This window comes from Hippoglossus hippoglossus, chromosome 22 (assembly GCF_009819705.1).
Source record: "Hippoglossus hippoglossus isolate fHipHip1 chromosome 22, fHipHip1.pri, whole genome shotgun sequence".
Classification (NCBI taxonomy): domain Eukaryota; kingdom Metazoa; phylum Chordata; class Actinopteri; order Pleuronectiformes; family Pleuronectidae; genus Hippoglossus; species Hippoglossus hippoglossus.
Window position 1 is genome coordinate 15031899 of NC_047172.1, and position 26851 is coordinate 15058749.

Consider the following 26851-nt stretch of genomic DNA (forward strand, 5'->3'; position numbering starts at 1 on the left):
GTGTTTTTTCAGGGCAAGATTCTTCTTGGAGGTCCAGAGGGAGAGCAGCACTAACAGGTGCATTTGCAATTGTCCTGCATCCAGGAAGTGAAGCATGAATGTTGACTCAGTATTTCAACAGTGTGACGCTACAGATAGACCCAAGCTGTGTCGGGATGGAGATTGCACTTTGCTTTCAGGTCAAGAAAGTGGAAACAGAGTGACCTAGAATACCAAAGGGAGCAGTGATTGCAGGTATTTCAGATGCCACAGCCGGGAGGATGCTGTATTGTTGGTTATATAAAACTATGTTTAGCAGCCACTGGGGAAATATGCTTGTGTGCTTTCTTACAGAGAGCTGGAAGAGTTTGATTGATACTACCTTCATGTCTACATAGTAAATATATGAAGCTATAGACGGCAGCTAGTTAGCTTACCTCAGCATGAACTAGGGGCAGTGACTTTTGTTTTACATTTGGTTTCTTCCTCCTTCAAGACTCTGTGCTATGCTGAGCCAACCGGCTGCTAGCAGTAGCTCTTGTTAGTAAATCCAGTCGTCTCAAACCAGGTACATTTCATCTCATTTCTTTAATCTGCAAAAACCAAGACAGTTACATTGGAATTATCTTATTGTTAGTAGCTACTTCAAGGGTCGCAGGTTACATTTTTACCTTTTAACAGCACCAGGCTATAGCTGTTTCCCCCTGTGGACCTAAGTCTTTATAATAAGCTAAGATGTAAATTCAACAGATTCCAATCCCCACATCCCTTTGCTTTTGTCAAGAAAGACACTGTTTAATGATAAAACTAGTTTAAAAATTAAATTGTATTCTGCACTGCAAAGCCCTCAGCAGCGTAACAGTATTATTCCCTGTATATGCAATAATGGTGATCACAGTGTCAGCTTCCCTGGGATAAAAATATCCATTGTCCTTTAAGGCCTGACCTGACTATGCTTCTTCATAGCGCTGATCCACATGCTTGCGAGTGTAGCTGTGTCAGGCCCCCAGCACAGAACAGAGAGCTGAGACGGAGCTACAGCTGAGGCACTGCTGTGTCAAACTCTATTTGTTCAGGGACTGGTGAGGTTGCCCAGGTGAAGGGTTGTGGTGTCAAAGCTCAAACACAACAAAGACACAGGGAAAGGGATCACAGAAGAGAGGAGAAGGCAAACAGAGACAATTCTTAGATAGTTTCACTAATCTCACGATTGTCAAGATTTAGGGAAATATCACCCAGAGCAACATGCCATGGAAAAAAGCAGGTGGGAAAAAGAAGGGGCTGTGATGCTGAAAAACAGACATCTCCCCTCATCGGGCCGCAGAGTCGAAAAAACAGCCGCTTGTGGGGCAATTTTTACTGCATCAAATATCAACCCGCAGCACTCTGATTTGCCATACATTTCAGAAAGAGGCCATTACGAGCATGGTGAGGTACTTTTGAAGTGTCAGCTCCTTGGCTATAGTGCCAAAGTAACACTTCTCTAAGTTAGGAGGGAGTGTTACTGGGGGCTGAGGAAAACTGAGTACTGCTGCAGAGGTACTCAGCCACTCAGAGGGGCAAAGAGTGCTCCACCATCTCTGTATGGTTCCCCGCCTGCAGGGCTAGACACAGCATTTCTCTATTGAAGCACTGCAGAGTACCTGAAGAAAGTAGAAAGCCACCAAAAAGTTAGAGCATAATGCTAGTTTAGCAGAGAATGCTCTTCAAATCCAGAGATGTTACGCACTATGGATAAAATGTGTAGTTAACTTAGCTGTACAAACAACTTACGAATTTCTTTGTCCTGCCGGCAAGACAGCACAGTGCATTTCTTTGTAACACACATCGTTGACTCTGCAGCAACAAGGCCCAATAAAGAGGGTGATATCTCCTCATCGGTGCTGGCATGGCGCGACGCAGAGGTTGTTAAAGAGGTATGAATCTTTTATGAGCTGGGAAACGCCACCGTTGTCAATATCAGATGAAAAGGCTGAGACTTTGGCACCTGGGGGGAAACATCACTGCATTTTCCTGACACAACAGTTGTTGTGGCAGCAGATGCATCTATGTGTGAAGATCCTGCAAAATACTCAATTACCCACTCTCAGGTGAGTCACTAACATGCACTGGTGGCACTGGGAGTATCTTGCCCGCAGCATAATGATCTGGCATTGCATTTCCAGAAGACTGTCAAGCTTTGCTTAGAAAGACACTGTAAAGTTAGCTCTGACAGCAGCAGATTGCAGCAGTAAACACTACTTCAAATGACTTATTAGGGGCACAGACAGTAAGGAGAAAGAACATCGGACATAATTACGGCAGACATACCAGAGCTGCTGTTATGTAGCGCAAACAAAAGCAGTAAGAGTTTTAATGATTCTTATCCATGGTGAAATGAAACACTGTCATTGTTTCTATGGTAAAAAGGGCTGTTAGTTGCACAAGTAGGGAAATTGTAGCAATGCTGGTTGCACAGCAGGCCCTGTGTGAAGAGCAGGTTAAATGAGCCAAACTTCTTCTCCTTTAATGAATTTGGCAGCATTCTTGCAGCTAATTATAAAAAAGGCGACTCATTGGTTTGTATTCGGTAAGATGGTAAAACTGTGGAGGAGGATATAATTGATGCCGTGCGTCCCATTCCGCTTTATCGAGACGCATCAAACGATTGAGAAAACAAAAGGTAGAACCACAACAAGCACCTTTCCTTCTAGCATTGTGTTGTCTTTTTATTGTTCTTCTGCTTTACCAACCTAAATATACTCTTTTGCTTTCCAGCCAAGAGTTAGACAAGAAGACTGCTATTAGCGCCACATTTGTCAGTTCAATATAGAACCAGGCACATAAGTCGGTTAGCTTAGCACAAAAACAATGAGCAAGGGGAAACGGTTAAAAGAAAACACGACATTTATCTTTTTTAAACCATCGGACAGAGGTTGGCTTATTCCCCTCGCTTCCACTCTTTACACTAACCCTTGCTAATTTGTCTCCTGGCTTTGCTACACTCTGCAATGGACACTTGAGAAAACATCCATTCCTTCAGGAAACATCTCGCTGGGAAACTTCACAATTAAAGAGTTCACCGAGCAACAAGGACATCTGGTAAAGTTTGCCTCCTGCCAGGTGTCAACTAGTTTCAGCCCATTAGCTGTTTTCCTCTCTCCCAATCTTTGTGCTCACATACAGTATTTTAATAGCGTTGAATTCCCCGTCAAAGTTGTTTAAATTGACATGTTTTGGATTGCTAATGAGAAAAATAAACTACAGAACAAGTATGAAATAGTGATTGAAACTACAGAAAACTACATATTAACCAGCAGTCACTTCCAAGCCATCCTGCTCTGCACTGCTTACATCTTGATTTTATAACTGCAATGTCATCTAATAAAATGAACACACACTTAACTTGAGATGATGACTATGCTGTATTTTCTGTGTGTATGTATATGCCAAATGATCACTCAGTGAGAAAGTTAGAAGTGAAATAATATCTTTCATATTTTAGCCGTTTACACATCTCATCTCAGTGTCCAGACATTATCATCCAGAGTCTTTGTCCTTTCAGACATGCAACACGCGACCAGGGATTGTCTATGTGAGACGTGTTCGCACCTACTGGAAAAACTTAAGTTAACACACTCACTCGCTCACTGTGAATTCTCCAGACAATGACCTTGTCAATTCAAAAACAATACATAGACTCTGCATGTGGGGACTTGCTGGGTAGAGTTCATTTGTTGCCCGGTTCAACTGGATTTTGATATTTGCGCTCACACAAGCACAAACAGCTCCTCAATTATTCAGTGCTTGTGTAAAGGCAGATTTTGGCTCCATCTGGATAACAAACTGCCGCTCCACCTTTCTGCCAATCACTGACCAGAGTAGACACAGTGAAAGGTGTGCCTGTCGCTTGCATGGCGGGTGACTGTCTTCTACAGAAAGTAGCTGAGGTTGTGTCCAGAAAGTCCCTAGATTTGTTGATGGGTGCTTTTTAGGAAAACATTTGCTAAGGGAGAGAAAAAGGCAAGTCAATGTAGTGACAGATGTGCTGCCTTGGCAACACTGTCTGCAAATGTCCCCCTGATGAGGTAATAAAACCAATTGGGAAAGTCCCAAAACTCAGTTGGCCGACTAATACTTCAGTCAGTTGTGTGGCACTTGATGGATCAATGGATGGATCCACTCCACCATGAACTCATGCCTATCAGTCACTTAGATACGGACATTTGGAGCTGTAGCACTGGACAGTGGTGGGTCCAGCCAAAAAGTGGTACCTTGCAGAGGTGTCTGCAGTCTGTAAGGGGAAGCCAGGTAATTTGATCAGGGGATGTAACATCACTCAGGTAAACTACAACTAAAATACCAGCAATGCAAGATTTTATTTATCTACATGCACTCAACTGCTGTGATCATTTTAGAGGAAAAGATGAGAAAAGATCGTGCCAGTACAAATTTGTGGATTGCACAGATTTTCTATAGCCACAGCTTTTTTGTAGTACCGTAGCATATTTAGAAATGTAACCTTTCATGTTTGAGCCAGCACCAACTGCCAAGAAGCAATGGCAAAGAGAAGCAGATAGAGATGTGAGATGAGAAATGGCCCTGCTAGCTATGGAGGAGGCAGCAGCTAACAGTCACTGATGGCTGAGGAGACTCAGGCAAGTGTGCACTTATGGTGCTCAAGTGATTTTAGGTTATAAATTTAAACAAGATGAAGAGGAGAAAGTAAAATGGTGAGCAGAACCAAAGCAGGAGGGCTAGGATACATGAATGTGTGTGTGTGTGTGTGTGTGTGTGTGTGTGTGTGTGTGTGTGTGTGTGTGTGTCTGTCTGTGTGTCTGTGTGTACTTTTTGCACAGGCCACTGGTAGCATATACCAAAATGGTGGTGGGGTTTAAGTGTTTGGAACTAACAGCATTGGTGTGCAACAATCTCAGGTTTATACATTTTCTGTATGCTGTCAGTGGAGCTTGCAGGATTGATTACACTGCATTGTTGTCGGGTCCCAGGCAGCCAACTGTGGATATCGGCAGGTGGCCAAAGAGCACAAAAGAGGTTACAGAAAAGCAGAAAGGGCTGTGACTCATCAGCATCTGTGGTATTTGTGAAGATAAGGGAAAAATAATTGTCCCTCTAAATTAGGTGGGACATTACGGGCAACTGATCAGGGGAGAAAGGACGTTTTATTCCTGCAGTGAAGAACAACTTGCAAAACACTTAGACAACAACCAGGGAGGTTTGTAAAAAAAAAAACATTACATTTGAACAGATAGTTCTGATGAGTTTTTATAAGGTGTTATTTAATCATAGATATGTTTGAGATTCTGAAATGAAAAAACTAATGTATCATTTTAACTAGTCAGCTGACTGCGGTAATTCTGCTTAATTTTTTCATTCAGATGTACAAACAAATGTACAGGATAAGTAAATGCTATAGCTAACACTATACACTAGACTACAGGTAGAATATACTATATAAAGTATATTTTATTAAGAGAATGAGGATCCAGTAATATCCTTTAACAATAAAATCATTTAGATGTTGGCTCCATGAAAAACTGGAAATACTGCACTGTGGCTGTATGCTTCCCCCAACCAGAGCAGTTTCAGTGTTTATGCAAATCATGCGACCTTTGACCTCTGAAATCGAATCAGTTAATCTTTGACTCCAAGTGACAACTGGTAAAAAATCTTAAGAAATCCCCTACAGGCAAACTTGTGATATCAAGTTCAAGAGGCCAAAACATGTGTTGAGAGCCCATCATAACCTTGACCTTTGACCATTATATATGTATTAAATGAAAATATAGAAAATCTGTTAAGTGTTGATGTTAGTTTTCAATTTAAAGTACAAAATATTTCAGCTCCCATGTTTGTGGATTTGCTGCTTTAATCTGAGGTCAACATAAACTGAACTGTGACCGGGTTAGTGGCGAGGTCAAGAAGGCAACTAAAAGACCAAGCTTTGGCCTCAGGTCATTTTGCGATGGATATTTGTGATCATTGTTAACATTTAACAGAAGTGTTCATTTGATTAAAAGAAATTTATAGACATGTTCATTAATAATTAAAATCAATAGCTGCAGCACTAAACTTCTGCAAAGCAACAATAGACAAACGATAGAAGTGCATCCTGGGAGCCCAGCAGCACTTTGGATGAGTCCACATTAGTCGGTGCAGTCATATCAGGGCTTTCCACCCTCTGACACTGTAGCTGAGAACATGAATGGCTGATGTGACAGAGGTCTTCAGAACCAAGAGAAAATAACAACAGGGTCTTGGTTCGGAGGAAGGCGCTTCCTACGCTGCCTTGTTAAATATTCATGCTCCGAAACACCAGATCAATCAGGCCCGCTTACTGCATGCCACCGACATTACTGGGGAAATTTCTTCATTTGGTGGCACGATCAATATCTCATTACAGCAGCTTTACACCGGATTGTCTCCGGGCAGGCCTGCTGGCTTCATTCACTCTGCATCACGGGCCTATCTAATCTGTCCATTTTCATCATGCAACACAAGAGAAACAGCCTTGTGCTGATCAACACTTCCACTTCAAACCTCACGCCAACATACTTTCCTGCAAGGTGAGGCTCAGAAAGTGCAAAACTGAGGATTGTGAATGAGTCTCAGGTGATGCTAATGGCAGATATGAGGTGAATCAATATGGCAGTGAGGATATAGGTTATGTGCCACGCAGGAAGGGAGAGTATCTGTTTGATCAATACGCCTCATACGTGATGACGTAACTTTGCACTTTGAGTCGCTGAAATGCAACTTTTCTAAGAATGTGCAGCACTTTTCTCTATGAGAAGGGGCAATTTAGGGCTCGGTATCTTGCCCAAGGACACTTCGGCATGCGGAATGAGGAAGACTAGGATCGGACCGCCGACCTTCTGGTTAGAGGACGAGCGCTCTAACCTCTGAGCCACAGCCGCCCCTTGCATCTTTAAACACATGCAATTTGGCAACAGTGAATGCTAGAAGATGCGAGTCTTGGCCAGAGCTCGTTAGAAGCTCCTCTGCTGTCAGTGCCCATGCACTTGTCCTTCCATGTTTGAACTTTTTTACATTGGTTGATGCTGCATCAACCAAATCACCACAGTAATAAAAGTAAAGATTGAAACTGTACAACTAACCATCTATAATTTTACCAGGATTAACATGAAACCAGTAGCCGTTTTATCCCTGGTCAGAAATAAATGAATTATATAGGAAAAAGAAGCAGTCACACTAAGCATCACTTTTCTGAATCTCATAACATATTCAGTAGCATTGGGTAAAAATATATGCAAAAAGAACGTGGCAGTCAGAATTCGCATCATTAGAAGAAAAATTCTTGTTTTCACGAAATCTCGTCTTTACATATCTATTTGCAGAGTGGATCTCTGCGCTGTGATCTGCAACATTACACTCAAAACGCCTTTTGGCTGCTAATGAAACTGAGCTATTACTTTTTTAATCCAACCATGAAATGACAGCAGACCTCATCATAATAACATTAAAGCTCCCCTCCTTAGTGTCAAGCAGAATGCAGCGATGTGCCGAACTGAATTCCCCTCAGTGGGAATAATTTCATGGTAATCGCTAATAATTATACGCAGGACAAGTGACAGAGAAAACAGGAGGAGCCAGATATGACAGCACGTCCGGAATACTTGTGGAGCTGGAATCGTGATGGATATATGACACTGAGAAACTACTTGTGATGAAAGGTCAGCAAAAACCTTGAAAACGTGTTCCACGTGCACTCTGCTTAAGTAAAACGGCCTAATTAAAGATCCCTGCAGTCGCTACAGTAAAGATAATTTATATCTGACTGCTCGCTGCAGATCAAGGACAACTGTCGTTGCCTCTGGGGCAACATGGAGCTGTGAGATAGAGCCCCTGCCTTCCCAGGATCTTCCTGCCTATTCAGCACATAGATACACACAACATGCAGAGCCAAGGCAGAGATCACAATGAATATGTGGAAAAGGAGGACGCACAGGAAGAGGAGAGCTGAAAGATTAGGAGATGAAAGTTAAAAGCAGGAAGAAGTGAGGCAGCGAAATGGGAAACGGGATGAAAGTGAAAGCCGAAAAAGAGACGTACAGAGCAGACAAGAGGAACGGCAACAGGGGAATGAAAGAGAGAGAGCGACCCAGCAGGGCGTTCAGAGACTCGAGTGGGTGAGGAGGCAGCGAGCTCTGGCACTGACGCCACGGGGACACACACGGCACAGCCCGGGAAAAAAGGATCCTTTATCGCTTCACTCTCTTTCGCTTTTGTTTTGTTTCAGATTTTTTTCTGTTGTGGTACCTTTTCTCTTTTTGCCCGCTTGTTTTGGCTCATTGCACTACTTCTTCCCGTGCATGCCGCATTGACAGTGAACGCCCGGATGCAAAGTGAGACCGGTGCCTTCACATAAACAAGCCGAGTGCTGCCACAGTGCATTAGTCACAGCCCTAGTCTGGCCTTTTCAAGGTCGCTACTCCCACTCAACCTGCTAATAGATCCCCGGGATTTGATATTCACCTGGGGGGGGGGCAACAGTTGTGCGCGTGTGTTCGTGCGCGGATGATCACGCCGCATGCTGTGTCATGTTTGCACTGATAAGAGGCGTTCTGTCGGGATTGGTGCATGAATTAAAAGAAAAAGCAGAATGACACAGGAACAAAACTTTCTTTTTACGATTCCCTCTTGTTCTTCCTCTGCCTTGCTCTTCCTCTGCGATTGCTTGGCGCATCGTGGTCACGCACTTCATTTAACAAACTACCCGAGCCATAAAACCAGAAGCTGATATTTTAATTCACTATGCTGCTTATTATGAAGCTACTGCTCCTGGAGCTGGTGCATCTGAGGAGATTTGCCAAACACGACGAATAAAGTTCCTGGAGAATATGCAGCCTTAATAAACTCTGCGCAGCCTCTTGCTCCTATTGACATTAAACAGCAGTTTGGGGAGGGGGGGAAAGCTTTTCTCAGAGACTCACAATCAGCACCGTTCCTCTTCCTGTAACATCAAATTACCCACAACTGAGATACCCTCGCCATGCCCCACTCCTCCTCTCCCTTCCTCCCACAGAGTTTGGGTTTATAGGCAGCAGCAGCAGTCCGGCAGGGATCATTTCTGCTCCCACTCCAGGGAAATTACTTTGTGTTGTTAGAGAGAAGGCCGTTTGTGAACTGCTTCATCAAGCTCCTTGACTCCACTAACATTTTGGACGCCAGCGAGAAATATAGCCCCTTACATATCTCAGCACACTGTTGCCATCAAGTCATACAACGTAAAGGCAGGGTTAGAGCCAATGTAAGTGTGTGTGTGTGTGTGTGTGTGTGTGTGTGTGTGTGTGTGTGTGTGTGTGTGTTGGAAAAGGCATATGCGAATCTAATCTGAGCATTTGTTTCTGCAGGACTGAATTTAGTCATGTACTCAAGATAAATATGTATCTCTATAGCATGTGTGGGCATGTACTGTACATACTCGTGTGCGTGTGTGCTCGGTTATTCTACACAGACTAGTTCAGCTGTGCCTCGCTTGGACTGATGAATAATTTCTGCACTGTGCTCTGCTGTGGCACGTCTGGTGCAGCCTGACTGCACCACACAGCTACAGCTCTGCATTTGCATTCATTACACACACACACACACACACACACGCACACACGCACGCACACGAACACTGAGCTCGCTCACATCCCAACACCATTCAGCCCGTCAGCTGTTTCCCGATTTAAGGAGATGCAACAAGCTGCAAAGCCCTTTTTAAAGCAACAGTAGTTTCCTATTATTCAATGCCATCTCACTTTTCCTCCCATTGTCACATCTGGAGGGAAAAACTGTTGTTGCCATGAACCCAACTAATAGGACCAAAGCAGTCAAGCAAGCAAAAAAACAACAACACGACTCTTACAAAAACAAAAATCATGATTCTAATTGCCGATTGGTGGTTTTTCCATTCGAGCCCAGAGAAGAGGTGCGGTGTGAAGGTGTAAGATGAAATGTCAGCTCTCCTTTGGAGCGGCAGCCATGCTGATGCCGTGACCTCTGTGTGCTGTGGTTTAAAGGTTGCAGATTCTGCCACATGGGAGGAGGTGAAAGGAAGGGCTCGTTTTTTTTAAAGATCGCCGCCTTCCCCGGAGATAAGAGAGCCTTTCGGCACAGAGCAAACACAGACTTAGTCGAGACGCTGTCACTTGAGGGCAGAGTCATGGACCCACACTGTCTGCCTGGATCTCTTTTGACATTTTGACACTGTCATTTGTACTTTGTAAAATCTGTCCTGAAGCCTCTCAATTAATCTCTGACAATAATGGGAATAAATTCAATAAATATGACAATGATTTACATGAGAATACAAATACCTCTATGATACAGCCAGTTGTGCATGTGTGAGCAGCTTAATAAAGGTAAACCACAAGCAGCAGGTCCACAGATATGTGCGACCAAACACCTCCTACTGTCTCGGGGGTCTATCTGGAAGACCTCCAGCCCTCCGCTCCTTCATCAACCAGATCAGAGTGTATTTTCAGACATGACACATCTCTCGATGCATTTCACCATAGATGAGCCGATCATGTCACCATCTATCTTTGTCAGCGGCAGAAAACAAGTTCACGCGCTGCCAGATACGTCCGAGCCCCGACACTCATCTTCTCAACTGAAAGAATTCATTAGTACTAAGTGGCAAATGTTTTCATTGCAGTGTGTGGCACTAGAGTCGCAGGTAGTTTCTTGTAGAGTCTAAACTGCGGTTACGTCCAACAAGTAAGACATCAGGGTGCATCGAGACTGCATTTATTACAAAATGTTCATTTGCATAGATATTTGCTGCTGCACAGGAACCCTGGGGCGACTGTCTGGACGTGCAGCCAACACTGCCAGACTGGCACGTTTGAATGCACAGCAAGCACACTGGTTCAGAACTGCCTTCCTCCTCACAGACACTGAAGTGATAATACAAGAACAATTCAGCCTTGTAGATCAACCCTGAGTATTTCAGGGATTATAAGTGGAATCACACTACAACTTGTAACCGAGAGGGCGCAGGAAGGTGCATATGTAAGTTTTGCACGGCAGGAGAAATAGTGCTGTCAACTTCTTGAGACAGAGACTGCAGGGAAGACAATAGCTGTCGGGGAGCGATGCGCAAAACAACGGGGGCACTATCAACGCCTCTAAGATGTGCAACAAGACGCCAGGTTATCAGAGGGGATGCGATGGAATAACACCAGAGGAGCGAGACAAACGATGGGCAGCGATACAGAGGAGCGAGAGCTACACATTTCTCCACATCACCGGAGCGGCAGTGCTTCAAGTGCAAACAGGCAGGAAATGTACTCACAGTCCGGAGGAACTGGATCTCATCCTCTCCCTCTCCACCTTCAGCCATGGCCGCACAGGAGCCTGCTCACGCTCGGGAAGCCTCCGCTGGCTCCTCTCACCTATCGATACTAGCATATAGCTAATCCGCGGACCATACACAGCGGGCACACGACCGCAGCATGTGTGTGTTTCACTGAGGCCGCCGCGCACCGCCCGGAGCAGGAGGAGCAGGAGCAGCAGGAGGAGGAGGAGGAGGAGGAGCAGTGTGTGTCAGCAGCAGCATCGGTGGGCTGGAGCGAGCTGGGGGACGGTGTCGTGAAGCCGAGATACAGCAGCGGGGTCTTTATCTGCCACGTCACCGGCAGACCTCGTTAATTGCAACCGGGGGCCGCGGCAATATTCAAACATTAGCGGGTTAAACAGAAGCAGGGAGCGGAGGGATGGCGGATCCGTCCTGTGCTCACAGCCACGTCTCCTCTCACAGCTGCACATTCACGTCACGTTACCGGCTCGGTGCTGGGGCAGATCAGCACCACGGCCAGCTCCCTGCCGCTCAGCCGCCACTGCCACACACATCCGTTACCACGGAGCGTGTCACTGTCAGCGTAGGAGACAGCGAATATTGGTTTATTGAGCGAAACATTTGAAAGCATCAACACAAATCCACCACATTCCCAGATCTGTGTTGCTGTGATGCATCGCTGCTTCTGAAGATCTCAATGAGAAAATTTGCTGTTTACGCTTCACTCCATGAATACAACCAATTAAAAAAGCTGGAGAACCCATTGCAACCTCCTGACTGAATTTGTATTAGCAATGCATCTACCATCATTCATAAGCAACACCACGTCGAAATTCCATGTAGATATTTATACCATATTATTCATCGGGTGTTCTGTTCAGGTGTTTGCTTCTGTGTGCAGCACTTACAGTCACAGTAAAGGCTTTCTGATTCGTATTATTTATTATCAATTTACGGATTTATTTTGATTGGGTTACATACCTTTAGATAACTTAATTAAATGTGATTCAACTCAATTATACCTTAACAGAATAAAAGTACGACTTGGACTTTTCTCGTGGACAAAACAGTCATAAGTGACCTGTAACCACTGATTTCCTAAAGTCACATTGGACCTTACTGGTTAATGCTTTAATGGAACACATCTCTGGTGGTGATGCGATGCTGCCCTCTAGCGTAGGTCCTGTGACCTGCAAGGACCTGCTCTGAGCCTATCTGCATGTTTCCTCCCATAATGCCTTGTTCGCCTCCTTCCTTTTTGACTTCATTCATTTTCCTGATCCGTATTTATCGCAGTGATGTTTTCCGTATTTATCGCAGTGATGTTTCAAAATTATGGAAGATCCATCTCAAGATTGTTTCCTTGGTGTTTCTGACTAATGACAAACTCCACAGATCACGATGCCCACAGTGTTTCATTGTTATTAGTATTGAATTACAAACAAATCAACTGATTATCCTTTAAGCACTATAGGTCTACATGAATGTGGAATTTGGCCCCATGGAGGTGAAAGTAAGTGAGTCCTTCTTGCATTCCTGAGTTCATAAATGGTCATGTAGGGTCTCCAACTTTTAAATGTTAATCTTATTTCCAAGCCTGAATTTCAACCAGATTTAATTGAAATTAAAGTCTATATACTTGCACATAAAACGTGTGTCCATGTATTACTTTTTCTGTTTCCTTTTCTTTTAAATGTTCAGTGTGTAGAATGTAGTGACATCTAGTGGTGAAGTTGCATGTTGCAGCTGATTACCCCTCACCTCGCCTCCCCTTCCAAACATGAAAGAGAACCTGTGGTAACCTTCAGTTCTCATACAAACTCAAAGGGTGTTTAGTTTGTCCAGTCTGGGCTACTGTTAAAAACATGGCGGCCTCTGTAGAGACGACCCTCTACATATGTAAATATAAAGTATTTATACATAAAAGGCTCATTCTAAAACAACAATTTATACAATTTAGATGAAACAAACTGGTGAAAACATCACTAGGATTATTTTGTATTCAATTTCTGCCAGTAGATCCCTTTCACCTAGATCTTACACACTCAACCTCTACATTTTCAGTAGGCTCTGAAGTTATTGCAGCTGCTACAGAAACGAATGAATTCATTGTGGCATTATATATATATAAATGAATCCCCTACTGTTCCTTTAAATACTATTATACCTGGGTCATAAAATGTAACTGTCATGAATTGGAAAATGTTAGTGTAGTGAAGCAGCAGTGCTCATGTCAGCCTCTAGGTGTCTCTGCTCGGTAACAGATGGATTCACCTGGGCCTTCATGGAGCAGGAGGTGTAGTGTGACGCTCTCTTACCTCTAAACTCTCATATCATCCTCTGTGATGATGCAAACAAATGCATATGCAAACAAACTCCACTTGAACCTGATTACCATCCATTTCCTGCTCCACACACACACACAACACACACACATCCCCTTATCACATGGCCCACCTGCCAGGCTGCAGCTGCACTCACTCCCAATGCGGGACGTGGATGGATAACGCAGAGCCAATCAGGGAGCAGGGAGCCGGCGGTGGACGCTCCCATTGGTCCGGCCTCCCGTCCATCAGGGCGGAGGAGCCCGGTGAGAGAAGCAGCGGTGTTTCTGCAGCAGCAGCTCAGAGATGCGAAGGGGGGGATATCTGCCGTGTTCACTAAACCGAGGAGGGTAAGTCACTGTTTGTGTTTGACGAGCTGCTGCTGTGTGATACCTGCTGCAGGTGCAATGCTCTGTGACATACTTACTAAGTATAAAAACCTCAACCTGAGGCTGATGCGGAGTTTATTTTGAATGCATTGACTTTGAATCATAATAAATTCAGCTAAATATGTGTCGATCTTACTTCTAGTGTTGCAGCTGTAACCTTAAAAAGCCTGTTTTAGTGTTAGTTGTGCTGCCATCTTAACACTGTCAAACGTGGTGGTGGTTGCAAGGTGACAGGCTCAGAGGATCATCGTCACAGCAGTGTGTGTGTGTGTGTGTGTGTGTGTGTGTGTGTGTGTGTGTGTGTGTGTGTGTGTGTGTGTGTTGTCATGTAAACAGTGCAGAGACGGTGAGGGAATCGTTTGGATCACAAGTAGAAATGGTGTGTGTCTGCTTTGCTTGTAAACATGGCAGCCCCTGCATGCACGGGGCCCTGCGTGTGTCGTCACCGTTTGTGTGTGTATGTGTTCGTGTGAGTGGCAGGATTCATGCTGCAGACTTCTGAAATGTTGATGAAGTGTTGTATGTGCTTATACAACAAATGCAGGAGAGGGATGTGTAGATGATATAAGGTCAAGGACGTTAGGTGAATAATAGAGTCGGTTTTATTTTTGCTTTTTATGATGTGAGAGGAGCAGTTTGTGTTTTTAAATCTCTACATTGTAATCCAGGTAGTAAGGGCCCTAGATGTGAGAAATTGTTAATATCATACTTTAGGGTTGGGCGATATGGCCAAAAATTATGGTCAGATAACATTTTTCATCTGTCAATATTGATGATTCTTAAGATAAATGTCACATTATTATTTCTTTTAAGTTTAAAGACTGATTTTTGCTCATGAGTGAAAGTTGTGGCTTTAAACTCTTCTTTATGGGCAGAAAATGACAAACACATGCACAGCAAAACAACAACTCTTAGCTAGATCATCATCTGTTATACCTAATCACTGTGCTTGGGTAAAGAATATATATTGCAATTTTGTAATATTGATATTGAGGAAAATAATATTGCGATAATGATTGATATTGTTTAATTGCCCGGTTCGACTTGAAATCAAAGAGAAATATAAAAAGTCTGGCATTAGGGCTCACGAAATGTCTATAACATGTTGTTTAGACATCCTGTGTCTGTTAAGTCTGATTTATCGCTGCATGTTACTTTCTCTCTGACAGCATCTTGACAGGCCAAGTGATGAATGGCCAGAAATCCTCCTCTGCAGTCCGAGCCCAGTCACTCTGTCTGGGGACTGACCACTTACTTTGGACCGCTTGAGTGATCAACATGGCTCCCGTCATGGAGGGCACACACACTGTCTTGATCCTGTATGCGCCCATCCGTGAGCTCAGCAACATCAGCCTGTATAACCCCAAGAGGCGGGCCCTGAGCTTCAAGTACAAGAGCCTTGCCCCTCATTCAGAAAGCGCCGGCAATGACCATGACTGGGGAAAGGAGGATCTTGCGGCGTCCGAACAAAGAGGCCAGTCTTCCTATACCTCGGGAGAACTCCTCAACTCTCAGCAGGCAACAAAGGAGGTTGTTGCAGAGCTCTGCTGGCTGGCGGCGGAGCACCACCAGTTGCTGGCGGTTCTCTTATCGCTGTGTCGGGACTGCGCCAACAAGGTCAGGATGGGTAACCAGGATGGGAAATTACAGGATTACATGGAGGGTCAGGAAGCTCACGTTGGAAGTCAGGTTCTCAGCAGCAGCAGCAACTATTCTCACGCTGTTTCTCCGGAGCATAAGAGAGCCACGTCCAAGAGCAAGAAGCTGAAAAAGTTTGGAAGCAAGAAGCTCGACAGTGCGGAGGATTTCCTGAACAGTAAGATAAAGAAGAAAGTTATAAGTGGGACTTCAGGCGCTCAGAATGGTGTGGCCGTATCTGCAGCCTCAGTAGTGGAGCCGATCCCAGGTATTCCAGCCACCGTCCATGTGTCTGACAGCCCAGCCACCGGCTCCTATGTAAGTGCAGTCAGTAATCCCATCCTGCCAATGGAGGAACCCTTCCAGATCGGCCGTGAGGGCTGGGACTTCATGGAGGACAACCGGACATTTGACCCCGACATGTATTTCTGCAGCGACTTCTCGGAATACGACAGCGAGCTGGGTTTCGAGTCGTCTTATTGCAGCCTGATGGAGGGACTGACCCGACGGGAAAGTGGGAGCAACCTTCGACCAATTAAGAGGTTTGACTCTCCGGTGGAGACGTTATCTGAGAATGCATCAGCAGTCGGGTCCGCTCAGCAGCTCTGTGGCAACATCAATCAGAGGAATATAGGGGTCAGGGTGGTGGCTAAAGTGCAGGATGTGGAGGGGAGGGTGCACCATGTTAGCCATACGAGCCCAGAGAGGGAAGGGTCCGCAGAGTGGAGAGGGACAAATGGAGCCCACCTGGCTGGGGTTGGTAGAGAAACGACAGGTAACAAGCAGTCTGAGGGGCTATGGTTGCCCCTGTCCAATACAACCAACCCTTCACCCTCAGCCAAATCCCGCATCAAGAGCCCGTCTTCTGCGTCTCTCGCCGGGGTCTTCAACACCTCTTTCCCCGCCTCAAACAGCCTCCAGAGCATGTCCCCAGTCCTGTCCCCTCTGCCCTGTAAGCAGGCGAGCCCACAGCTCAACCACCGTATCGTGCTGCTGTCGGACAAGGACGTGGACCCGGCCCGCGAAGGCTCCAGCAACATTGACGAGTCCAAAATCTTCACAGAGGTCATCGACAAGAACGGCAACAAGCGCACCATCACCCGCCTGGACCTGAACCTCAGCAGGAGGCCGAGCACCTCCAAGTGGAATTCCTCCAGCAACTCCACGACAACAGGTGAGTTATGAGAAATCCCGCCTCTCCAACTCCAACAGCACTTTGAACACACTGATTCATGCCTTGATGTTAATGTTGACGTCCTGGCTGTTTTATCGTCTCAGACAGGAGCATGAAACGGTTGTCAGAATGTGCCCTCGCTCCGGAACTGCTGGAGCTGTATTTCAAAGAACAGAACAATATGCTTTGAGAGAGATTCATGTGTCTGTGTCAGTGTGTGTGCGCCTGAGGTTTTTGTTGAAAAGCTCCAGCAATTTGTGTGCAACACAACTGACAAACTATTTCTGCACAAGGAGTTTCACTTTTTGTCACTCCACCACAAGCTACATCAACAGAAAGGCACTGTTTTACAAAGCGTCTCTGTTAGGCTTTAACTGCTGTGTTCTCGTCCTGGCTTTGACATATGACCACAAATTAAAAACTATCCAGCGGAGTTGAACAAGGGGCAAGCGGGGCCTGAGAATAGTTTGGCCGATGATCCGTTTTAACGCTCTCAGTGCCGCGGGAGGGAAAAGGCAGAGATTAGGAGTGGAGTGTCTCAGATCAAAGTTGACACAGAGTTTGAACTGACCAGGGTTCTCGTGAGCATGGTGTTAACTGAAGCATTGCCAATTTGGACTCGGAGGGATCTGCTGTCCCTCCCCTTAAAAACCCCACATCCTAACCTCTTTCACAGGAAGCTGACAAAGGATCACGGACCCAGGCGGCACAAGGCGGGGGAGAAAATAAGGATTAGAAGGTCCTTATCTGCGGGACTCCTTTCCCCTTTTTTATAATCTAACGATGACAGAATAAATGGATTTAAACTCTCGCAACATACATAATCTTTGCAAAGCCACAATAATGTCACAAGCTTAGATCAGCAGTGCCCCTGTGACTTTTCATCAGTGCCCACTATGTGAGCTTATACGTTTCAGTAGAAGAGGTTTTCTGTGTTGGTTTAAAGTTTATACACCTTCACTGGAATCTCTCCAAGCTGCACAATTCAATTTGATGCTTTAGGCCTTATTATTATTATTATTATTATTATTGCATTAGGTACCTCTGTTACGTGGTTAATCAACCCTTTCAGTCGGTGTCATTCAATCTCTACTTGCAGCAGCAAACAGATGGCCTCCCATTGATTATGTAATTCACTTAAAGACTGTGGAAAATGTAGATAGTTTAATCCCTATTTTCAGAACAATGCTGCATTTTTTTTAAAGGAAGCCCCAGAGTGTTTTGAATCATTACATCATAGACTATGGTGCTCGCCCAAGCAGCACAAGTCAGCAGCGCTCAGCAGCAGCAGCAGCAGCAGCAGCAGCTTTTAGAGGGAGGAGGGAGGAGTGCTGAGCTGTGTTGTGCCGAGCTAACTGGTGAAAAAGGGAATGAAGAACCCAGCTTTACTCATGCGGAAATAATTTGTATCAATTCCCACTGAAGTGACGTTGTTCCTCACACACACATTGGCATTCACACACATTAATAATGTTACGCTCCCATCTACGGGGGTAGGAGCGCAACATATTATCACTAATGGAGTTTCCTGCCCCGGTCCCAAAAACCAAAATCACAACACCAGATCATCAATATTGTGCATTGAATTATTACTAATACTTGTGACAGTAGAAAGTGATAGTGACCGGAAAACAAACACACCTCAGGGTGAACCAAGGTCAAAACAAAACAGGTGCTACCTAGATCTAAGTGAAGCAGAACAAACCAAAAGACATTCATTGAACCCTGACTCCCTAAACTAACAATAAACAAGAGAAAAGAATTCAAAAGAAAATTGAACTTCAGCCCCACAGTCTCTGTGTTATGTACAATGAAGGTGACTAATCCTATTTACACATTTACCACCGCATACTACTCACAAACGCAGTTTCATATTATACGAAAACGTTACATAAATGGGCGCTGGCAAAAACCAGGAGAATTTAAATGGCAGGGTGTTAAACATGAGCCAACCAGCAGCCGACACCTCTCCGGGCCGAGCCCACACATCCATCCAGTGAGGACCTTTTTATATACAGTCTATGGTCAGGACGGAGATCTACATGCGGACCCAAAGATATTCACAGCTGCAGAGTACTCAGTACGCAGATTGGAGACCCTGTTCAGACCTGGTATTAAGTACAAGTGGTCACCTGAGACACATTCAGGATGCATTTTAATGTCAGATGTGAACACACTTACTTAACGGTGTCCACTTGTTTGTCGGATCTTTCAGGACGAATGTTAATACCAGGTCTGAGCAGGGCTTAAATTGTTAATTGTAATTGTAAATGTGAGTTTGAATAGTTGCTTGTCTCTATACGCTGGCCCTAAGATACATTGGCGACCTGTCCTGTCCTCTTGCCTAATGTCAGCTGCAATATTCTCCAGCCCCGCCACGACCCTTAAAGGTTAGGCGGTATAGATATTAACTAGATGGGATGGATAACACATATGCGATCTGTATGAAAGAAGATCTGCTCACATTGTTGCCTACGTCATGCTTTCCACATGCTTCGTGCTGCACAGTCTTCAGAGTGGTGCCTTTAATCTTAAACAGAAAGCCTCCGTCAGTTCTGCTGCATCCGAGCTGTTTACGAGATCGCCATTTTGCTGCTTGATAATTGAACACACTTCAGATGTTAACACAGATAAATGAACATCACAGTGTCCAGCCAAAAAGGGGCTAAGTGGGTCAGCTTGAAGCTCGGCCCTTCAAATGTCGAACTAATTATCATCCGGGCTCTTTAATCTCCGCTCTCCTATTGAAGCTCAGTGCCTATTAATGAGCTTGTGCTTATGCAGACGGTCATTTTAAACAAATTCTCTTCATGTGCTAATCCTCCTGCACTGCAGTTTGTGTAACAGGACACTTTATGCTTAAAAGTGTGTTGGATTTGTGTGTGTTCACCATAGACTGGATATAAAGATGGACAACGCATCTCCACCTCCTCCCACTATCCAGAAATGAAGCCAAAACATCCTGCACAGCAACACTGCCATCTTGCGCTCGACCAATCAGTCAGTCTCAGCTGTCAAGTATCAAGTAACCCATTAAAACCAAACTCACCGGAAAAAATTTGCACTTAAAAAAACATAATTGTTGTAAAAACTACCTAAAATGATAGAAACCATCTTTGATAAAATTCGACGTATACTTAGACTTTTTAGTTTGGTTCATGTATCACGATCTGAGCAGAGGAGAAATCCGAGACCATCCATTTCATGGGCACACAGAAGCAGCGTCGAGTGCGAGGAGAAGAGCTGAACCTGGAGTGCCGGGAATATGCAACAGAATATCTGAGTAGAGGCGCACAAGCAGAGCAGGTCTATGGCAAGCAGGAGAGTACGGGTTTCTGAGTGAAAGCAAAATCTGAGCACGAAGGACCAGGTCTCAAACTGAAAGGCCACGTTCTGGAACAAAGTAAAAACATTTACGTCCCATCCACTAACATGGAGGAGGCGGGATTAATGACCTATACTACAGCCAACCCCCAGGTGGGGGGCATTGGCTTCACTTTTGGAGAGACGAGTCATGTCTTCCACCTTTTTATACAGTTTATGATATTAACACTGAGTAATGTCATTGCTTTCTCTTTCTATCAGCATTTTTGTTCCCCGTATAATCATCAGGTAGTCAACATCCTCTCAAAACTGCACAATCAAACAAGAAATTTTAAACCTTCGGTATAAGGAATCTGTGAACACAACATGGACATCCCCTCGTATGTGGAAATGACTACAGTGAGTCACCAGTTGTGTGCGTTCGCTGCTTGGTGCGGGGCAGCTGGTGTACAGTGAGTTCTTGTATCTTCTTTTAGCCGCCTGCTGCAGCTGTAAACAGTGCTGAGAGCAGCCAGAGTCAAAGCAGCACAACTGTGGGTGTGAAAATCAAAACAGTGAGTTGAAAGAGGCTGTAGAGCTCTGTAGAGCAGAGACGACCTGCAGCCTCGGGTGAAAACAGTCTGTAGGCTTCTTACTACAATTGCCTCCACTTACGTTACATATCATGTCATTTCATATTTTTTATAGCCGCTTTAGGAGAAACTGTTGTCAGGCTTTTACCATTAGCGTCTCCCACGCTCGCTCTCGCGTTTCCCTTTACCCCACCCTTCCTAAATTCCTTACTTATATTATTGTCTGACATATGGCAGGCAATACCATAATCAGATTAGTCAATACGTTCCGGGAAGGTCATATGAACCTGATCAGCAAGAGTGTGTCAGCCTGTTCTCCCTGCGAGCTGTCATTCAACACAGAGTGCACTGCCATGCGTAGCTGCTTCGCTCAATGAGGACAAGGGCCGGCTCTATTTAGATAATGAGGTGGATTCTGCCAAAAACAGAGGCTACGAGTGCCGTACAAGCTGTAATGTCCACACACAGAAACAAGGCACAATGCTCTTTCTCATATAACAGGGAGCTTTTTATTCTTCATTCAACATAACATTACCTACACTACCAGCTGGGCAAACGCTAGTATCTCCCATCTCATGCTTTTAGAAGTTTTTAACATGATCGGCTTCACTCTAAGTCAGAGTTTCCTTGGGCCTTAAAATGTCATTATCTGAATTTTAGGCATTAAAAATTCTTAAATGTGTTAAAATATTACATACGAGGTCTTCAAAACATTCTGGTATGTCTCTGATTACGTAACTATTTTGTGAACGCTACTTACGTTGTGCCTCAATATGAGAATATGAAAGAAATTAGACAGGAATGTCTTAGTGAGTTGTAGTTCTTTATTGATGATACAGATATTAGTCACTATAATAAAACTACAAACAAGGCATTCGTAGAACTGATAACTGATAGTCTACAACACCTCGTTAGACTTCATCTCTAGACTATGGATACCTACTATCTATTCTCTGCTCTGTTACTTCAACTCATATGGGGAAGTATAAATACATATACATACATTTTGCACCCACGATTCGGCTGCATTTTTATTCGAGACATCAGCTGCATCAAAACAAGCGGGGAAAGAAAAGATTGTGACAGAAACATAAACAGAATGAATCCAGAAAGAAACCTCTAATGATGGGAGAAAAGGAAATCACGATTAACTCTCTAAAATGTCATTCCTTAAAAAGTCTTAAAAGGAACCTGCAGAAACCCTGTTTTTTATACATGCACTCACTGGTAGAGTGAAGCAGAGATAACCAAATGTCCTTTCTCTCAGTCAATGCCCTGCCAGGCCCAATGAACACACTCCACCCTCTTCCTTTTATTGTTTTATTTTCCAATCAGCCTCCAGAGCTGCATTTGAAATGAGTAAAGACGAGTCTGTGAGCTTCATGCTACATATCTGCTCTGGCCCTCTGGTCACCTGCAGCACAGTTTCCAATTGTAGCTCCCTGTATTTACACAAATTTCAGGACTGACAGCCAAAACCAGTCAATCAGCCGGCCTGACGGCTTTGCACGGCCAACAAGCCTGTGTGGGAAAAAAACAGCCGTGACAGGAGCATAAACCAGCAGGGTGATTCACAAATCCTCCATTTTTCATGATTTATATAAAAATCTGTGATCCTGGGTAAAAGTGGTGGAGGAGGGGGTAGGAGGCTGCCAGATGCACTCAGCGTGCCACATGGCCCAGCTCGTTTGCTTTAAATGTGTGTTAGATTTTAAGTGGATAAAATAGGGCAGTGGGTATGCTGGATAAAGCTGTTTGAGTGTCTTTAATAAGAATGAGAGGGGAGGAGGTAGAGTTAATCCGTTATAGAAATACAAAGAGATATTTTGAGCTTGCCTGACCTGCAGTGGTCCACTAACAACAAGACTGCCACCGCCTATGTGGGTTTGAAAAGACTCTTCGCTCTTAATGGTTTCATGTCTGCTTCACAGTGTTCAATACAGCCTGAGCAGAGCTTTCCCTGACCGCCGGATGAGTGAGGCCTAGCTGACGGAGTGATTAATCTGTCTCCACCGACACACCCACCTCTCAGGATCAGACGCTAGCTGCCCTCTGACTGAGCCGCACTAAATAATAATACTTCACAGGGCCACTGAAACACCCACGCTGTCTGGCAGCTGCTCACTCACACGCATGTGTTTTGACTGTCAAATTACTGCAAGGACAGTCAACACCTGCAGGTCTATTTACTGTGTAGAGACTCCAGACAGCAGCTGGTGCACTGATGCTGTCTTGGTTTGGGATGATCCATTTAGCGGCACGTTACTCTCCGTCAAACCAAACTTAATTTTTCAGTCGCCAGACAAACAATCCCAACAGCCCTCAGTTACGGACGCTGTGATTCAGTCTCGGCTTTTAGAGCAGCAGAGATGGAGATTAAGCGGCAATGAGCCCACAATTGTCCCCGGCGGCATTGAACGTAACCTCACTGAGTGTATGTGTGTGTGTTCGACAGTGAGGGATCAACTGCCAAGTAAACTAATGTGCTGCCTTCTATACCCGATGAATGCAGAAGCTGCTTCACATCTGCAGTGTTGTGCTTTACTCCACTATGTCCCCATCTCGAGCAGCAGTAGCAGCAGCATCAGGCCTCCACTGCAGTGTTTTTGAAAATGGGGAGAAAGACAGGCCCCTTTTCCCTGCCTGTCCAGATGGTGGCACTGTTTTCCACCTTATGCATATTTAATTTGGTGACAGGTTGGCTGTAAATCATGGGAAACAGACTGTTTAACCGTTTTGTTTTTGTAGGCATGAAGGAACATAGCTAACATATCAGTGGGCGTTCATCGTTTGCTTCTTTCGTGTATGGAACACTTTGTCACAGGAGAGAAAGACAGAAAGTGAGAGAGCTTGTTTCTGATCAATAGTTTCTTTCCTTGGCACAGACTGGCCTTTATCCGGGGCTACATTTGGAAGAGTCCCAGCCTAGAGTCAGCAGTTCCCCGCTGCGGGACCATGCAGCGCAGCATTATCATAATGAAAAGTTATTAATCTAATCCTGCCAAAGTCCCAGAGAAGTGGAGGGAGTGCAGGCGCTGCAGCCGTCTCCAAGTGACTGATCGTGGTAGAATAAGGACCCTGAATTTCAATGCTTCCATTTGTTTTCAATGAAGCCCCCACAGTTAGTTTTCTCTGTGTGGGGGGGGGGGGGGCTCTCATATTATCATATCATGTTTGTATTCATATAGTGGCTGCTGAGCTGCAGTACAGTAATTCCGCATTCCCTGTTCAAGGTCGCTCATTACATACTGAGGTTATGGGATATTTTAGCATCTCATCGAACAGGAAGTGCATTGCTCAGTTTTCCAGCTCATAATTGTGACCACCAACAGTTCAGGGTGTTGTCTTTCAGCTGGAGGAAATTGAGAACATCAAGCTTCAAGATCCGAACCCTCCCCCTCCCCCTCTGTGTTTTCTCTCCTCCGCCTCCTTATTCTTTCACCTCACTGTCCTTGCCCCACATCTCTCTTAACTTGCACTTTTTATCCCCTTTTCTTGCATGACTGACTCTCCAGAGACGGTGAATGCATGCAGCAAGGCATGAGATATTACATTTCTTTGCACATTATAAGTCGTTGAAATAGCCTTTACGCTTCTGTGTTGGCTCTCGCAGCAATAGCCTGGTTCCTCCTGAAGTTAATACAATGTGATTTGTTCAGGGCAGTGACACATGAGCAAGGCTATGCAGGCTCAGTCTGCATCTGCATCTGCATAGTGCCAGCGAGTAGTTCATGTTAAAGGCCACGTTCTATAAAATGCAAACTCCCTCAGTATTCTGCATTCAAAGAAGCACGGAGGAGGCAGTTCATATTTGGAATTTCAAATTTAGCCTTGTTTTCGGATGAAGTTTACATGTGCCATTTAATTGTGAAGTGTATGTAAGTCCTTGGTCAGTAGAGGGCAGTCTTTCTTAATCAATTAATTAGGGTGTAGTCTTGTATTTCCACTCCCTCCGGGCCTTGAGATGACTGAACACACAAGCTCACACAAAACACCTATTTTCTATTTGATTTTAACATTTTCTTGAATGCAAATCTGTATTAAACAGTGATGTTTGTTTTTAAGAACAATGCTCTCTAGCCATTTTTTCTTATTGGATCAGTGTGGCTTCCTCTCGGGGTTGACGATTGGAACAGGCCTGGCTAAGTGCAGATAAAAATAGCTTTGTGCCCTCGTGCCTGGAGCTAAACTAGTGTCTGACTTGCTGCCTGTTTGATGCTAAAAGGCTCTGATGCCTGCTTCCTACCTCGTTCCATTTTTGTAGCCCATGCTGGTTTCACAGGGAAATAGTTTTCCTCAGACACTGCTGCTTATTCAGCCTCATCACACCTGATTGCACCTGTTGAGTATCTCCCTGCAATGATTCCTTGCACAACATGTGTGTTAATCACCCTGTGGTCGTGTGTGTGTTTGTGTTTTTCTGCAGAGGATTCTCTCTTGCGTCAGGATGATATTTGGATGCTGGATGGTGACGAACCTCAGGAGCCCCTCTCCTGTGTTCCGCGCCCTGATCACCTGGACTTCCTACGCATCACGCCGCCGGAGGATGACATCATCGGGGACACGCCCTATTATCCCAGGCTGGATTGCACGGTGAGGAAACTTGAGCACAACAAACACCTAAAGATCACAATTAGCTGGAATGCACATTTTTGCTCGCGGAGCAGTGCATCATGGTCCTTTCCCCCCCCCTCTCTCTTTTGTGGGACTCATGAGGATTTTTTTTGTTCACTCAGGCGTTTAACCACCTGATCATGAATTCTTAGAGGTGGATTAACAGGTCATGGATTTTAATCTGTAGACTGGGGTTTTAAGCCAAAACTGAGATCATTCCACTCAAACCTCTCTTGTTCAGAGCAAACACAGAACAGTTTGAACTACTCCTGCAAACGTTTTGCAATGTTTGTGATTAATTGCCATGTTTTAGGACATAGAGTAATAGTGTGATTTCCTAATGTTATTTGGCTTAGTTGCAACAAGATATTGTTGCTCGCAGAGTGTGATTAATACAATCCTACTGTACTTTATGAACATTGTTTCTGGGAGTTCAATAGGTTTTAATTATGCTAATAAGAAGTACACTTAGAGAAGTACCATCATGCATCATACCTGGTAAAGGCATTCATTCTTTTGGCAGATGAGTGAGATAACCTGGGTGTGGTTTTAGGCGGGTAGTGTATCAGTGAAATGCCACGCATTGTTTTGCCCAAGACACAATAGGTGTCCTGACTGCGAGCACAATCAGTTGACATACCATCACAAAGGCTGTGCTGTACAGAATGAGGCTATCTGTGCTGTTGTAAAAGTGATAGCCATCACACATACCTGGCTGTGGAATGGCTTCTTTGTCGTTGTCATTCATTTTCATTTTATTAGAAACTAGATTAGCACTAGGTAGAGCGCATACCTGCACCAAGGCCCAACAGTCCTCTTATGAGACCACATTCAAATTCACTAGATATGTATTTTCATTTGGATCTGAACTACCTTACACACACACTCACCATTCCCCTAAACTTGCCTTATCTGTTCACATCACAGCCTAGTCGATCAGTGGTGCCTCCTTCTAGTACAACCTGTCAAGGGGATTTACTGCGTGTGTGTGTGTATGAAATACCACTGCTCTTACATAACATGATTCCACAGGGGCCCTCTCTCCATTTGTAGCTAAATGAAAATAAATCTCCAATCCCAGGAAAATGCTTTTTTATTGGTAGCAGATATTAAATTATTGCAGTGACTGAGGGTACAAATTACAACAGTATTTCCATTTTTCATGCAATCCTTCTGCCATTTGTTATTAAATATGTAGTCTTGAGAAATGTCCATTGCTCAAAAATATCTTCCCCTTTTCTTGTTTAATTCATCATCATAAAACTGGACAAAAATATTTATAAAACACTATTTCAAACACAATTCTGTGATAAGTGTGTCCTCTGGTGACTCCAGCTGAGACTGAGATCATTGAGGTGGTCTGAAAGATCGATTTCAACAAGGATGACCTTTGGTTGCTAAGGGCGACCACAGTTAGAATAACACTAAACTGACATTTATACAAAAATCAATTAGAGGTTAGAGCCTGTAAAGATAAACTAAAAAGATAGTGTAAACACCACAGACGTTATTTCTCTGTTTTTTAATTT

General features: G+C 44.4%; 2 protein-coding genes across 2 annotated transcripts in view; one reads left to right on the plus strand and one right to left on the minus strand.

Moving 5' to 3' along the window:
• LOC117755511 (ryanodine receptor 3-like) overlaps positions 1–11536 on the minus strand; it is a 115950-nt gene extending 104414 nt beyond the window's left edge. The window contains 1 exon segment of the mRNA XM_034575365.1: positions 11285–11536. Coding sequence (XP_034431256.1) covers positions 11285–11332 — 48 coding nt within the window. The 5' untranslated portion in view covers positions 11333–11536.
• Positions 11537–13873: 2337 nt separating this feature from the next.
• LOC117756576 (formin-like) overlaps positions 13874–26851 on the plus strand; it is a 56055-nt gene continuing 43077 nt past the window's right edge. Inside the window, exons 1-3 of the mRNA XM_034577117.1 lie at positions 13874–13961; positions 15170–16812; positions 25135–25301. Of these exons, the coding sequence (XP_034433008.1) occupies positions 15279–16812; positions 25135–25301 (1701 nt within the window). The 5' untranslated portion in view covers positions 13874–13961; positions 15170–15278. The remainder of the gene's footprint in view (positions 13962–15169; positions 16813–25134; positions 25302–26851) is intronic.